Genomic DNA, 15,817 nt, shown 5'->3' on the forward strand with positions numbered 1-15,817 from the left:
CGGCAGCCGCAGCGGTTCCGGCGAGCGCGCGGCGGTGGGAGCCGTGACCTGCCTGGCGAGGCTGAGCAGCCCAGGGCATCTCTTCAATTGCAGCTCGGAAGCGTTTCAGAAAGGTGGCCGAAAAGGGGCAAAGAGAGTAATGATTGTAATCACAGATGGAGAGTCGCACGACAGCCCAGACCTGGAGAAGGTGATTGAGGACAGCGAGAAGGACAACGTCACCAGATACGCGGTGGCGGTAAGTGCAGGGGGATGCTTGCAGCAGCGAACAGCTGCACGTGCCGTGCAGCGCTGGATGGTGCTTCCTGCACCCCAGTGCGATGGGGCTGTCGGTGCAGCCCACCTTCACCTCTCCCGGCGCATTGGCAGGGGTCTGTGCTGCTGGTCCTGCTTTTGCAGGAGGTGGTGGGATTTGGCTGCGCATCAGGGACTGGGGACAGGCAGGACCTTGCATTGCGCTGGGCACCCGAACTCCATGAGGGGTGCCCGGTCTGCGCTGCCTGGAGGGATTACAGCAGCTCCTTGCTCCTCGGTTTGCTCCCACAATGGGGTGTCAGATGCCAAGGCTGTCGGGCTCCTTCCATATGGACGCCCCTCAGGTGCTTTGGGATGGCTTTATCCAACACATGAAAACCCCTGAGTCTCACATTTCTGTTCCAAACCTAGGTGTTGGGTTATTATAACAGACGAGGAATCAATCCCGAAGCCTTTTTGAACGAGATAAAATTTATCGCAAGCGACCCGGATGACAAGCACTTCTTTAATGTCACAGACGAAGCAGCACTCAAAGACATCGTGGATGCGCTGGGGGAGAGGATATTTAGCTTGGAAGGTGAGTGATGGTCCTTCCCGATACATCCCAGCCAGCCAGGTTGCAGCAGGTTTCCTTGGATGTGCTGTTGGTCCTCGGTTTGCTGAATCTGAACGGTTCACACTGGGGGTTTCCCCTAATATTTGCTTTAAACAGAACCTAAAATCATCCTCTGAATATCTTCACATATAAGGAAAAGTCTTTATTTTGAGTGGTTTTTGTGTCCCTCAAGCGTCAGGCACACAGATCCCTTCTCCACCGAAGGGATCCTCATTCAAACCCATCTGGGAAGGCAAAAAAACCCACACAAGGACTGTCAGGGATTCCCTGGGGTGCGGAGAAAAGTCTTTATTTTGAGTGAGTTTTGTGTCCCTGAAGCGTCAGGTGCACAGATCCCTTCTCCACCAAAGGGATCCTCATTCCAACCCATCTGGGAAGGCAAAAAACCCACACATGGACTGTCAGGGATTCCCTGGGGTGCCAGACATTGTGGAATTATGGGAATAATGTGAGACTTCTTTGGTTTATTGGCTGAAATTAAATATCAGGAAATATTTGTGTTCTAAATGACAGCGCTTCTGTCCGCCTTGTGACAAGTATGTCGGCTTTCAAACCTAAATTTATCTAGATTTCATAGGAAAAACACAGCCTGGGAGGAACAATTCAAACAGAAGGTGGAAGGTTTCCACTGGAATTAAAGATCTCAGGGTTTGGGAGAATTTGGGTCAAACCAGCTCACAAACTCTCCACCAGTCTGCCGGTTACTTTGGTCTAGCCATCCCAACGCTTCCCTGTGGAAGAAAGCTTCCTGGGTGAGAAGCTTCATCCAGTTGCAATTATGAAGCAAAAGCTTCTAAATCCAAATTTTTGTGTGATTTTGCAGCTAGAAAAGGAGACAAAGGCACCAGGGCAAAGCTCCCAGTGTCCATTAGAGCTCATGTAAATGTGGTGATTTAGGGAAAAACAGGCTCCTTTGTGGAAACTGAGGCTCTTTATGCTCCAGGTGGGGTGGAGGTGGATGTTCATCCCACCCCGACCCACCCAGGCACCATCACACCTCCAGCAAAGCAAAGCGCTCCATTACATACAAATTCCCTTTCTTTTTTTTTTTTAAGGAACCAACAAGAATGAAATTTCCTTTGGCCTGGAAATGTCACAGACTGGATTTTCATCGCATGTTGTGGAAGTAAGAGAGTAAATATGGGGTTTTTTTGGCTTGTGCAAGCAGGTCCCCCTCCCCACCCCATGCCCCTCAGGCATGTTTAAAAATCTCCATCTTGCTGGGTGTGCCTTGGAGAATTACTTTTTTGTTTAATTAATTATTTTTTTCTTTTCCATTGGTAAGATTGCTTCTCTTTTCTGTAAAACTTGTGGTTTCTGGGAGGGACCATTTGCCTTTTATCTCTTCTGCACCCTGCAACCTCCAATAAGGACATAGTCTAGGAGTTGGCCTTTGAGGGACCCCCACATATCTTCTCACCCCAAACCAGCCCATCGGGTCCCCTTTCCCATCTCAGCGTGGATCAACTTTGCCCATATGGAGAATTGCCTCCGCTTGGCAAGAAATACCCCCAAACTATCCCGTTCCTCCGCAGGACGGGATCTTGCTGGGGGCAGTGGGTGCCTACGACTGGAATGGAGCCGTCCTGAAGGAAACCAGCAGTGGGAAGGTCATTCCCCTGCGGGAATCTTATCTCCAGGAGTTCCCGGAGGAGCTGAAAAATCACGGAGCATATTTAGGTAAGAATGCCGAATGAAGCTCTGCTGCCAGAGCTGAATTCATGATTTTAGGTTTAATAATAGGAAGCACAGCATATTTCCCAAATGACTAATAGCTGCCAGTGCTCCCAGCGTAGGCGGTACCGTGCCCGGCTGTTTGTCAGCTCCCTTGGTGTGGGACCTGTGTCGCCCCTTGCTGAGGGATGCAGCGTCCGTGAGCACCCTCACCTGGGAAGAGTCCAGTGTCGGCGACGGTGTGCAGCACAGAAGCGATGGAAATGCAGAATTAGCTCAGCCCCCGTCATCTGCAGCGCTTACCGGAACGGTTTAAAAAGCTCTGATGAAATTTCATGCCGAGGGAGGAAATACCTGCTGGGTTAATCTGTTCCATGTGTTGAAGCCCCGGAGTAAAAATATCAGCCTGGTTTTGGAAAATGAAGCCTCTCTCCGGAGATGTGCGTGCCAGGCTGAGCTGCCCTGTGGCAGGGAGCAGGGTGGGATGCTGTGGGGGTCACTCGCTGGCTCTTCGCTGGGGACACAGCCCCTGGATATGTGGATACCCTCTTGGGGTGACAGCAGTGTCCCCCAGGCTCGGCTTGGAGTGCCTGGAGAGGGGACGGCTGTGGCTATGCATGGGATACCCATGACAGCACATGGGGACTCAGCTGGGCTCTCTCTTTGCCATTGCCTGGGGTAAGAAAACCAGAAATATTAGGGAAACGCGGGTGCATCCTGCTGCGGAGCAGCTTGGCTCACCAAGTTAGGGACCTGGGGTTTCAAGCTGGTGTTTGACTTAGGAATATTCCCCCAGGAGGAGAATATTTAGGGAAACAGGAAAGGCAAATGCACAGGGAAAGGGGTCTGTAAACCCCTATAGTCCCTGGAAATACTCAAAATTCAACTGCTTGTGTCCCAAGGTGATTTGATCCAGCTTGCTGCTCAGCCATGCTTTGAGTTTCTAATAATTTAAGTAGCATTTAAAACTGACCGTGAACATGCAGAAACCAGGAGCTGGGTTTGAAAAATGGGATTTAGTAGCCCCAGCATTTTATTTCCTACATAAGTCCATCTGCAACCACGGGCAAGTGCCGCAGCCCAGCGCGTGACGTGTGGTGTCGGTGATCCCAGCACCGAAAAGAACCCGTCTGGGTAGGGAAGAGGGATTGCTCAGGGTCATTTGCTTACGCAGGGTTATTTCCGTTAGGACTCGTGAGCAAGGGTTTTCATGGCTTTTATTGGCCTGGGAATGTTAACATCAAGCATCAGCAAAGCGCCGGTCTCGGACGCGGTGTTGCCGGGGTCTCGAAGGAGCAATGAAGCAGGCACACGCCTCGCTGGCATTTGTTTAACTTGATGTGAGCCACGAACTGAAACACTTCCCGGGCTGTGAGTTGGACTCGACTTTGATGGGAGAAGGATTCTGCGTGGGATTTGCCAGGCTTGTTAGGCAGTGCCGAAGCTCTTGGCTCAGGGCGTAGGTAGGACCTGAGCAGACGGCTCAAAGCTGGGGTTTATTTGAGCGATTTTATCTTTGCAGAAATCTGGGTTTCTAGCTTTCCCATCAGGGAGGTGGCCAGAGTTGTGTCAGCAGCCAGGGGCTAATGGAAAGCAGATCCCTGGGCAGCGGCTGGGAGCAGGCAGGGACCTGTGCTCACCCCACGCCCACCCGCCCTCGCAGGTTACACCGTCTCCTCCGTCATATCCACCAAGCACGAGCGGATTTATGTCGCGGGAGCGCCTAGGTTCAACCACACCGGGAAAGTGATCATCTTCAGCATGCACAACAACCGAAACCTCACCATCCATCAGGCACTGAAGGGAGAGCAGGTAACGCTGAGGATGCACATGGATTTTTCCATCTGAGGGGATGCTCCTCCACCAATCTTCCCCCTTCACTTCACAAATCTGTTTAAATGGCCCAGCAGTGTAACGCATCCGCAGGCAGCTGGGGATGCCCAGGGTCTCGCTACACCCACAGCTCCGAACCGTGCGGCTGTAGCAGGGACAGGGCTCGGAATGTCCCTGCGGTCCCCACCATGGAGGGTGGCAGTGCCCCTGCACCCCAGGAGCGTTGTTCCCATCCCCTCCTCTGTCTCCTCCAGATCGGCTCCTACTACGGCAGCGAGATCAACTCCCTCGACGTCAACGGTGACGGCGTCACGGATGTTCTGCTGGTGGGAGCCCCCATGTACTTCAGCGAGGGCAGGGAGAGGGGGAAGGTCTATGTCTACACGCTGCGGGAGGTACGTGGCAGCACGGTGGGACAAGCTGGGTGTTTGGGTGTGGGAACTGTGCTTTGTCCCCTTGTGTCACCTCCCCGGGGTGGTTCCGGGCTGCACACAGCCGGCAGCTCCTTGGCAAACATCCCAGGGCACAGCCGCCTGGTCCAAAGGCAACAGAGCTTGGCAGCACCTCGCTGTTGTGGCTGCTGCAAGAGTCAAGGAGGATTTGTCCGTTTTCCTTGTTTATAAACAATCTCTGGGGCTTTGCTGGCTGCCAGCGAAGGGAGCCCAGCCTGTGCTGGAGTGGAGCTGCCTCCTCCCAAGGCTTTGCTGCTCGCAGCCTGGAGAGTTTCCCAGCCCTGTGGAAGCGACGCATGAGGTGTGTGGTGGGGTCTTTGCAACATGGGTGTCTCTCCAGATAAACAGTCCTCATTCACTTTGATTCCCCCAAAACTGTTACCTCCTAGGGTATCCTCCTAGGTCATGGGGAGCGGCAAGGTTGGTCCCTCTACCATCGCTTCAGGGCACAGACGGGACATGTGCCACCCCTGTCCCCTCCCTGGCACCCAGCAGTGCCCTGGGGCAGGACCAGCTTTCCTGCTGCCTTCAAATCTGGGTGAAAATGCAGTTTCTGAGCCAAACCCGTCAGGCTCCAGGGGCACGTGGGGCGGTGAGCAGGTTGTGCTCTATATCCAAGGTTGCTCACCCGGCACAGCAGGAGCCCCCACATCTAAAGCACAACTTTAGATGCTGTTATTTATGCAGGTTGCTATAAAAGGGAGGCAGAGCAGGCGTGGGGCTGCTGGGGGGCTCGTCCATCCCCATGGATGTGCTAAGCAGAAAGTCCCACGGCTCCAGGAGGGGTGTCACTGCCTTCCCTAGGGAAATTGCTCACACATCACTGCCTCTCGTTCCTTGCTTTCAAGGGTTTTCTCCACACTTGCTGATGACATTTTTTTTGGGGGGTGGGGGGGTTGCCTTTTCTCTTTGGCTGGCCCAGCAGAACCGCTTCGTTTCCAGCGGTGCCCTCGTAGACCTGCAGAGCTACCAGAACTCCCGCTTCGGCTCCTGCATCGCTGCCGTGCCGGACCTCAACCAGGACTCCTACAACGACCTTGTCGTGGGGGCACCTTTGGAGGATGAGCACCAAGGAGCAATATACATCTTCCTCGGCTTTGAAGAGACCATCCTGAAGAAGTACAAGCAGGTACGGCTCCCGGGTGCTTCGGTTGTCCTCATCCTTCATCAGAATAAATTGTCATTTGTGCCCATTTTAAGGACTGATAGAGCACAATAAAGTCACATGCAGTATTGCATGGTTGTTATTGCTGGATATTTTCTCTTGTGAGGGGCCCAAGATGAAGCAAATGTAGGGTGTGAAAAACATGCTTGAAATTAGGGGTAATGCTTAGCACTTGGTACAGCAAATTGCTATAGATAAAATATTTCTCACACTTGTGAGAAATAGTAAACATGCAGAGCAATTTCAGCCGAAATCTCTGAATGAAATCTCCGAAGAGAAATTTGTCTTATTTCCTGGAAAATTATAGATTCACAGAATGGTTTGGGTTGGAAGGGACCTTTAAGATCATCCAGTTCCACCCCCCTGCCATGGGCAAGGACACAGTGTTTGATGCAATCACTTGGAAAGGGCCATCTTCAGTAGCGTGGTGGAGGTCAGCGTGGCAAACCCCTCCTTCAGAGGCAGGGATGCTCCTGCTGGGAACCAGGCTGGACTCTCCCTTTTGCTTTTCAGCGGATAGCAGCTGCGGACCTTGCGCCAGGTCTGATGTATTTTGGATGCAGCATCCACGGACAGCTGGACCTGAATGAAGATGGGCTCGTAGACTTGGCCGTCGGCTCTCTGGGGAACGCGGTGCTGTTGTGGTTAGCTCTATAGCATTTGGTACTCTCCTCTGCCCAAAGCTCATTGCAACCTGCTGACATTTTTCAGGGGAGAGCTGATCTCCCAATAATCTGACCCATGTTTCCACAAGAACAACCCCCTGTCCAGCAGGACCATGGGATTTCAATGCAGTTGGACCCTAGGAGGACATCAGAGTTGGTTTTGCAGTGAATTTCACCATTAGTTCCCCACAAAGTTTCAAACCAGCCGATATATTGCACTGATTTGCCCAGGCTCCCTGTGGTTTTATTAAATAACAATTTAATATTTGCAAATACTGATTAATGTTTGGGAAGTCCCTTGAAGCTGTTAGGACAGAGTTGTGCCCAGCAGGCACGGGCCAACCTGAGGTCTGCCTTGAAAGTGCTATGTGCACACAGGGGGACCAAATCCTGCTCTCGGTGCTGAGCTACTTCTCTGACATAAGCAGGAAGGAAAGAGGTGCAAGGGATTTTATTGTTCAAATATGACATAGATGAGCTGTGAGGAGATCGGTGTGCTGTGGTGGCCTTTGGTCTTCATCAGCAACTTCATGATGTCAGGGAAAAAGGGTGAAGAAAGTGTGAAAAGGGTGAATCTGGAGGCTTTTGGGGGCTGCCGCAGATGTCTGCGGGCATCCCATGCCCCAGCACACCTCCCCATCCTTGCTCCCCCCCAGGTCCCGCAGCGTGGTCCAGATCAACGCCAGCATCCGCTTTGAGCCCTCCAAGATCAACATCTTCACCAAGGACTGCAAGCGGAACGGAAAGGATGCCACCTGCATGTCGGCCTTTGTCTGCTTCACTGCTGTCTTCCTCTCGCCTCACTTCCAGACAGCCAGCGTGGGTGAGGGGCACGGCTGCACACACGACACGAACCCCAATTCACGTGTCGTTTAGGTCTCTGGCCCCAAGGGAGCACCCAGCCTCTGCCGAGAGAAACCATCCAGGAGCTCAGCGTGTCCGGAGGACGGCACGTTGCCATCTGCCACGTCCCTTTTTACCTACAAATGTGTCTCTGTCCCAACTGATGTAGCAGGGACGGTGGCTCTGCCATTAAGCAGTGCCAAGGGACACCCCAAGGATACCACCTTACCCGTGATTAACCTCTTCTCTCACCTACACCCCCGGGGCCAAGCTCTCCTGCAGCTCGTCTTGCCGTGGGGTGTGTGACAGGGATGTCACCACCACCCCACCGGCCAGCAGGACGGGAGAGGACATTTCCCGCAGAGCTCATCCATGCTCCCCGCTGCAGCAGCAGGACACATCTGCCAACCATATGTGCATGTTTCCTTAATATCCCGGGGAATCTCTGTGAAGTTACTGGCCAACTCTGCTTTTAAACCCTTGCACGTTGCTGTGACCCTGGGTCTACCCGGCAGATGCCCGTGACTCAGCTGGAGCGGGAGGAAGCGATAGCAGCTCGGCTCCCTGCAACCCAGCAGCAAACACTCTCCAAGGGAGATTGGGTCCCGAGAAAAGCCAAAGCAAAAACTCCCATCCCCTAGAGCAAGAATTTTCATTTGTACTATCAAAATCCAGTGTTTTCCTTCCAATTGCTGTCATTGCAGAGCTTGCAGGGCCAAAAGCTGAGTGGAGTTTTCTTTATTTATTTGCTTTTACACTTATTTTCACCCAGAAGAGCCACCCTGTGCATGGTGCGTGCTGGGGGCTGATGGCTGCTCTTGGCTTACGCATGTTTTGCATCACACTGGTGCTGTGGGTACAATTCCACCCCCTCCCCTGCTCGACACCAGGTTAGGGACCTCCAGTTTCTTTCTGACAGCACTGCAGGAAGTAAATCCTCTCCAGTAAAGCATCTAGGAGAGGAGATGCTCCGGGGCACAGCACCTTCAGAACTGGCACAGGAAAGCAGGGGAATATACGAGTCAAATAATTACATATCCTGCACAGGTTTTACGCAGTGTCTTTAAAAATGCGTTACTAAAAGTTCCTCATTTGACCCAGAGAGCGGATGCTTTGCCCTAAAGAAATGTCTGTAAGAAACAGGCAATGACAACTACAGCCCAATTTTCCCAATTTTTCCTTTAGTGTGCTCCTTGCCACGCTCCTCACAGCAGGAAAACAGGGAATTGAGTGCCCAAAAGCCCGTTTTTGACCCGGTGTTGCTATATATTGAGTATAACCCCAGGGAGAAGCCCTGACGGTGCCGCTCTTCTTCCAGCGCTGCGGTACAACGCAACCATCGACGAGCGCAGGTACACGCCGCGGGCTCACCTGGACGAGAGCGGGGAGCGGCACACGCAGAAGGGGCTGGTGCTGCTGGCCGGGCAGGAGCACTGCGACAGGCTCCAGTTCCACGTCTTGGTGAGTGCGAGGGAGAACAGGGCATGGGGTGTCCTCCTCTGCCAGCCCCCGGGGAGAGCCAGCCACCCAGGCAAAGATGCTCTCTGCCTTGTGCAAACCAGAAGAGCCTCGATGGGCTCGTGGGGCTGGAAATTGAGCCTCATCCATCCCCAAGTCTGGATTTCTTCGCTTTGGGTTGTTTCCCTTTGGTTTGGAGTGTGTCAGGGAGGGAGCTGCCGGCATGCGGCAGCTGCTGAGTCCCCGAGCGCTGACTTCATTGCAGCCCCGGCTTGTGCTCTGCTCCTTTCCACGAGCCACAGGCCATGCCCTCAGGGAGGGCATGCACTCCAGACAGCCGAGTCAAGCTGGCCCTCCTGCTCCAAAATTGGTGAAAACTCATTTTTTCTTTTCTGTCAGGAAGCAAAAACCTCTATGTCTGTCCCTGACACGCTCACCCCCTTCACCCCTCTGACCATCAGGGTCCCTCTCCCTGGGTGCAGGAGCCGACAAAACCCTCTGCACCACTCACAGGGAACAGCTGATGCACAAACCCAGCCAAAATCAAACATTCCCAGTGAATGATGAGAATATTGTGGAGGCCAGGGGCGGCCGAGTTGCCAGACTGGCCCAGCCCCAAGCCCTGGCCTGAACTGCTGTGAACTTCTGGGAAATTCAAGTCTGGAGCTCAAGACAGAGCTTGTGACTTAGCCTAAGAGGCATCTCCCTTCAGAGCACCACACTGCACCCCGTGCAGTGGGGACAATGCCTGGGAAGAGCTCCAGGGAAGGTGCAGCTTTGCTACCGGCCAGCTGAGACCTGGGTAAGGGTTGCAGGACAGCTCTGTCCTCCCTTGGGAGCCTGGCTCAGGGTCAGCACCCTCAGAGCACCCAAATTTTGAAGATAGTGTCTCCAGGGTGAATCATTCCTGCGCTGTCAGAGAGGTGTTGGGCAGCACTGCTGAGCTCAGGTTGTCCCTGTCACCGGGTAAGGGTTAGCTGGAGAGGCAGGACAATTACACCCCAAATATATTGGATTGCAAAGCTTTTATGTCATAAAATAATCCCACGTGCCTGCAGTCCTGCCTTACGTTGCTCTCTGATCTGTTCCTCCGTGAGCAGGAGCTCTGTCCCTCTCAACGACGCTTTCTGTCTGCTGCAGGACACAGCTGACTACGTGAAGCCGGTGACCTTCTCCATCGACTACGAGCTGGAGCACCCCGAGAACGGCCCCATGCTGGACGACGGCTGGCCCACCTCACTCAAGGTCTTGGTAGGTAGCAGCACCGACCTCCTGGGGTGCCTTTTACCAGGCACTTGCTCAGCAGATTTACCTCTGGGTGTAGCATTTGCGTCTTTATCCTGGGGCTGTAATCCCTGCTCCCTGCCGTGATAGCCATGTGTTGGGCATTCGCTGCAGCTGGGGGTCACTGCCCGTGTCTCTTCTCCTTGGAATGCAACCCAGGGCACAAATCGTCACTGAGCTGCTCTTGTCATCCCCTCAGGTCCCATTCTGGAACGGGTGCAATGAGGATGAGCACTGTGTCCCTGACCTGGTCCTGGATGCCAGAAGCGATGTGCCCAGTGCCATGTGAGTAGGTTGCTCAGAGCATTGTCCCAACCAGTATCACAACCCTGGGGGGATAGGGGGTGGGGGAAGGGGCAGGGCTCCAAAACCCAGCCCCAACCCATGCTCCGTACTCTGACATCGCAGCTGGTCCTTCATCCAACACCACCACGAGCTGCTTCTCAGCACCCCAGCTCACAGCGGTTCTCCGAGCTTCTCCCTGCTCCCTGCCTGGAACGACTCAGTGGTTTTTCAGGGAATCCACAAAACAACTAATATTTGATGCCATGGTGATGAGCCCCAGGGAGACAAATCAGTAAATAATAGGGGAGGAATAAATGCAAGGCTGGCATTACCCCCTGGCAATTACAGGCTTGACTCACGCAGCACAAATAATTATATGCTATATCTGATCCCTTAGAGAGCTTTTCAGGGTTATCCAGGAGCACAGGAGCCTGAACCTCTGCCTCCTGTCGACGGCAGTGGGCTCTGGACCAAGCCCATGGCCAGCACTCCTACCTGGGATCACCGGTATCCCGTCATCCAGCACCTAGTGCTCTGTGTCTCCTGCAAAGCTCTCGGTGCTGAGGCTGCGACCCAGGGTCTGAGCGGTCCTGGCCGTCTGTGCCGTGGGAGGTTGAAGTGAGCTGTAGGTGTGGCATTAGTTATGGATCTTAGTGGCTGGAGTCCTACACATAACCATGGGTAGTTGCTGTGGTTTATCAGGGTGCCAGGTCTCTAATCCTGTCCTTCCTGAAGCCTGAAAAGGTTTTCTGATGCCACCAGTGGGAACAGGATCATGCCCTACACGTGCACGGGATCGTGCAACTGGCATGGAGGTGATTTCTGCTATAAAATCCACTTTTGAGGTGACTTGGTGGAATAGAACTATTCCTTCAATCCAGGCCCTGGCTGCTCCGCTGTTAGAGGCAGAAGGTGGCTCTGAAGGTGGACCCGGCTCACATTTTCCTTTCCTTTTTCATTTTCCATAAAGAAAATCAATGCCCCAAACCTCCATCAAGCTTACAAAAGCACACGCTGCCGTTGCTGACCCTGTGCGGGTCAGCTTGTTGGGAGGGAGATCTCAGCCAAGCTGAACCTAAATGCCAGCTTTACCCTTGGCTAATGGTCTGGGATCTATTTCTTTTCCTTCCATCCCAGCTGCCTGAAGAGCTCCTAACGGGGTTTGAGAAAGCCAGGCACCGTTAGCCAAAAATCAGGCAAAACTGCTGCCCTCCTCTTGCAGGGAGTACTGCCGGCGGGCTCTGCGGCGGGCACCGCCGGACTGCTCAGCCTTCACCCTCTCCTTCGACACCTCCGTCTTCGTCATCGAGAGCAGCAGGAGGAGGGTGGCTGTGGAAGCGGCGCTGGAGAACCGGGGCGAAAACGCGTACAGCACGGTCCTCAACATCTCCTTCTCCAGGAACCTCCAGTTTGCCAGCTTGATCCCCAAGGTGAGGCTGCCGGGGGGGATCCAGGGTTTTCCAGAGGCGCTTCTAATCCCGGCCGGATGAGAAAGCTGTGTCCTAAGCCAGAGCCCAAAAACGTCTCCATCCCTCATAAATCAGGCATGTTTATGCACTTAGTTTCTAAGCACTTGAGGCCCTTTCAGCTCCTTATTTTGGAAATACAGAAACGTTTCAATTTTTAAGAGCCCGAAAGAAGGTCAAAGGCAGATGAAATTATTTCCCTCTTTATTTTTCTACTCCAATGGTTTAAAAATACTTGCTGCACGTGGCCAAGTTCCCGTCAGGGATGAATTTTTGTAGCTGAGATATAACTCCTGGAAGGATGGGCTGATAACAGGAACGTGGCCACGGCTCAGCATTGAGCCGGCGATGCCACTTCCCTACGGCTGTCCCCTGGACGTGCCCGTCCCCCTGCCACGGTCGCACACCCCCCCCAACCCCAATATTTGACGCCCACCACTTCCTCAACGCAATGCGAACCCTTCCTTTTCCCAGCGAGTTTGGGGAAATATGCTGATGCTGCTGAGCCCTCAATCATCCCCCCAGTGACTTCATACCCGCCCGCAGATCCCATCTCCTGCGTTGGTTTTTTCTATAAGCCGTGCCAATGGAAAATTGTGGGGCACGCTGCCCACAAAATAAGAAAAATGTATTTCCTGAGAGATCACTCTAAATTAAGTGAGGGGGGGAAACCCTGCGATGCTCAGTAAGGGGAAGCACCACGCAGCAGCGGTCGCAGGAAGCGTTTGCCGCTAGTTATGTCACTGCTAATGGGTCCCTGGCTGCTGCTCCTTGGAAACAAGCACATTTCAAACCGGGGAGGGATGGATGTTTGTGTCAGAGGCTGTACAGAGACCCAGATAAAAAGTAGCTGTGGCCCCAGGAAAGCCCATTATCTCGGCAGATGATTGGGAGAAGCTCTGGGCTGTTGCTGATGGCTGTCAAGGTTTTTTCCCTGCGGCTGGTGCTGGGATGTTTCAGCTCCTGCCCAGGACTTGTCCATCAGCAGGAGCTCGGAGAGCCTTGTGGGGTCTAACACAGGGCCATAAGCTGGGATAGCTCCTCATCTCATGGTGGGGATGGACACCTGCATACAACCAGGCAACAAGCTCTTGCAGGGTTGCTACAGCGTGGCAGCGGAGGGGACAAGGTCGGTGTCCCATCCCAGCCCAACCTGTGGCTTTGCGGTGGGCAGGAGCTCCCCCAGCCCGGCTGCTGAGCTGCAAGGTGTTCCGGCAGCAGGAACGTAACTGTTGAGACAAGGAAATTAAATATTACTGCTTCGCTGGTGGCCATGCAGAATAATATCTCATGTTATCTCTTGATGCTTCCCTGTGCCTCCTCATCACAGAAAAATATTCTCCTTCCCAATTATGATGCCAAGAATAATCGAGTTTATTCATTCGTCACTGTGATTACATTTCTAAGGAGGATCTAAACCAGAAAGATGGAAGCCACTTGCTAGAAATGCCCATCTCTAGGCATGGCCCTAGAAATTCAGGTGCGTGGGAAGGATTCCCAGCCTGCAGCAAGCGGGCAGGTTGGTTGGATTGGTTGGTCCTTTTTTCCAGAAGTTAAAGCCTGCTGTGAGCCTCACAGGTGTGTTTGCCACTTCCATAAAGAGCCAGGTCATGGGGCTCATGCCCAGTGCCATGGACACATTGCATCCCATTTTAGGATGACACGGACATCAACATTGACTGCATGACTGACGACAAGCACCCCAACAAGAAAGTGTGCAACGTGAGCTACCCGTTCTTCCGAGCCAAGGCCAAGGTAAAGCCATTCCCCCCAGCCCCAGTGAGGCTTTGCTCGCAGGACAGGAGTCTGCCCCTGGCACGGCCACGGGGCTGCATACACCCATCTTTGGGCTGGGCAGCTTTGAACAGGATTTTTGAAGAAAAACACTTGTTTTCTTCCCTTACCCTCTGTCTTGGTGTTTGAAAGGCGTGTTAGGGAAGCTGGGATGGTTAGGGCACTGGCTTGATGCTAGGAGAGCACCCAAACCAAACCCCGCTCCTCCGAATCAAAGAATTTGACTCCAGTGCTTTGGAGCAATTCATGGTTTCAATCTACTGATGGTAACTTCCCCAAGCTCCTTCCTCTACCTGACAGATTTTCCTTGCTCCAAATACCCAAGGTCCCCCTGGACCCTCCTCTGAGTTGCCCAAGACCCCAGGGCCTGGGGACATCCTCCAATTTCCCCAAGCTCCTTCCTCCACCTGACAGACTTTCCTTGCTCCAAATACCCAGGGTCCCCTTGGACCCTCCTCTGAGCTGCCCAAGCCCCCAGGGCCTGGGGACATCCTCCAAACCACAGCTCCCAGCACTTGGGGTAAGCCCAGGTCCAGTGAGCATCATTTTTATATGCCATAAAACCCTTCGCAAACGTTACGTGCACCATTAAGGGAAGGAAGGAAGGAGGAGGAGATACCATGGATGAGATGCCTCGCTCACTGGGGCAACACGCTGCAGTCATCTTGTGAAATCCCACCTGCCCATCCTGCACCCCCATGGGAAAAAAGGCCGAGGCAAGCGGGATCAAAAGAGAAAAATCTTTCCAACCGCCGTATTCCAAACCGCAGCTCCCAACAGCTCCCAGCACTTGGGGTAAGCCCAGGTCCAGTGAGCATCATTTTTATATGCCATAAAACCCTTCGCAAACGTTACGTGCACCATTAAGGGAAGGAAGGAAGGAGGAGGAGATACCATGGATGAGATGCCTCGCTCACTGGGGCAACACGCTGCAGTCATCTTGTGAAATCCCACCTGCCCATCCTGCACCCCCATGGGAAAAAAGGCCGAGGCAAGCGGGATCAAAAGAGAAAAATCTTTCCAACCGCCGTATCCGTTTGAAGCCTTTCCTTGTCAGAGGCTTGTAAATGACGGATGAGCTCCAGGCACCTCGCTAGGCTTTCAAGCTCCCGAAAAAGCCCCTCGGATGCCTGCGGCCGTATACGAGAGCGCAGCAGCCCGACTCCCCGTGACCTACGGGGGCTGAGAATGCATCTGCGTGGCATCAGGTAGTCCAGGTTCTGCCAAAACAAAGACAAGCTGGAAATGGAAATTTGGCCCAAGAGCAGCAGGAGCTTTAATATTATCCTCAGCTGTTCAGTCCCAGACAGTTTGAGGTCATTGCCACAGCTCTTGCAGATGTGACATTTATCACATTTTATTGTTGTTGGCCTCTCTCCGGCTGCCTTCCCCCGCCAGCCGACCCCGTGCCGCAGATGGGAGCGAGCGGCCTCTTGCTGCAGGTCCCCCGGAGGGTTTCTTTGCCAAAGGGGGGCTGCTTGCTTCTACAATCTCAGAGAGAAAAAAAAAAAAAATATGCAGTGTGCAGGGCTGAGAGCAAATCTTGCAAACCCCAACGTGGCCTCATCTCTCCCTGGAGAGCCGAGGCTCTGCCCAAAGCCCGGCAGCATCTCCCAGTGGGATGCTCTCACCCGCAGAGCCCCCACATCACTCCTGGCCAGCGTTTTTTCCTCCTCGCTAATCTTTTCTCCCATCTGTTTCCCACCTCCGCAGGTAGCTTTTCGCCTGGATTTTGAATTCAGCAAGTCGATTTTCCTTCAAAGCATGGAAATCTACTTGATTGCCAACAGGTTAATGGTTGCTTTCTCCCCTGCACGTGCTTGCGAGGTCGATGGGATGCTCTCCGCTGGCGTTGGGTTCCCTTCTTCCATGGCCATAGGCGATGCTGGAGGCTTTACCTGGGGAAAACCCACAAGGAAATCTGACTGCCGTGGGTTACTACAGGGTGTGCAGCCCTGTATTAACAAACCGGGCTATTTTTATTTATATCCATTATATATTTTATGTATATATTTTTTTTTTTTATA

General features: G+C 53.2%; 1 protein-coding gene across 1 annotated transcript; it reads left to right on the top strand.

Moving 5' to 3' along the window:
* Window positions 1-93: 93 nt before the first annotated feature.
* Window positions 94-15,580, top strand: ITGA11 (integrin, alpha 11; the record flags this gene model as incomplete). Its single annotated transcript, XM_010154968.1, has 15 exons — window positions 94-238; window positions 667-832; window positions 1,927-1,997; window positions 2,407-2,551; window positions 4,209-4,357; window positions 4,633-4,773; window positions 5,756-5,959; window positions 6,509-6,639; window positions 7,317-7,483; window positions 8,822-8,964; window positions 10,102-10,212; window positions 10,445-10,530; window positions 11,753-11,960; window positions 13,653-13,751; window positions 15,504-15,580. Coding segments are annotated over 15 exons (2,043 nt in total), but the record flags the coding sequence as incomplete, so codon positions are not given.
* Between the last annotated feature and the right edge of the window lie 237 nt (window positions 15,581-15,817).

The sequence above is a fragment of the Eurypyga helias genome, unplaced genomic scaffold (genome assembly GCF_000690775.1).
Source record: "Eurypyga helias isolate BGI_N326 unplaced genomic scaffold, ASM69077v1 scaffold27997, whole genome shotgun sequence".
Classification (NCBI taxonomy): Eukaryota; Metazoa; Chordata; class Aves; order Eurypygiformes; family Eurypygidae; genus Eurypyga; species Eurypyga helias.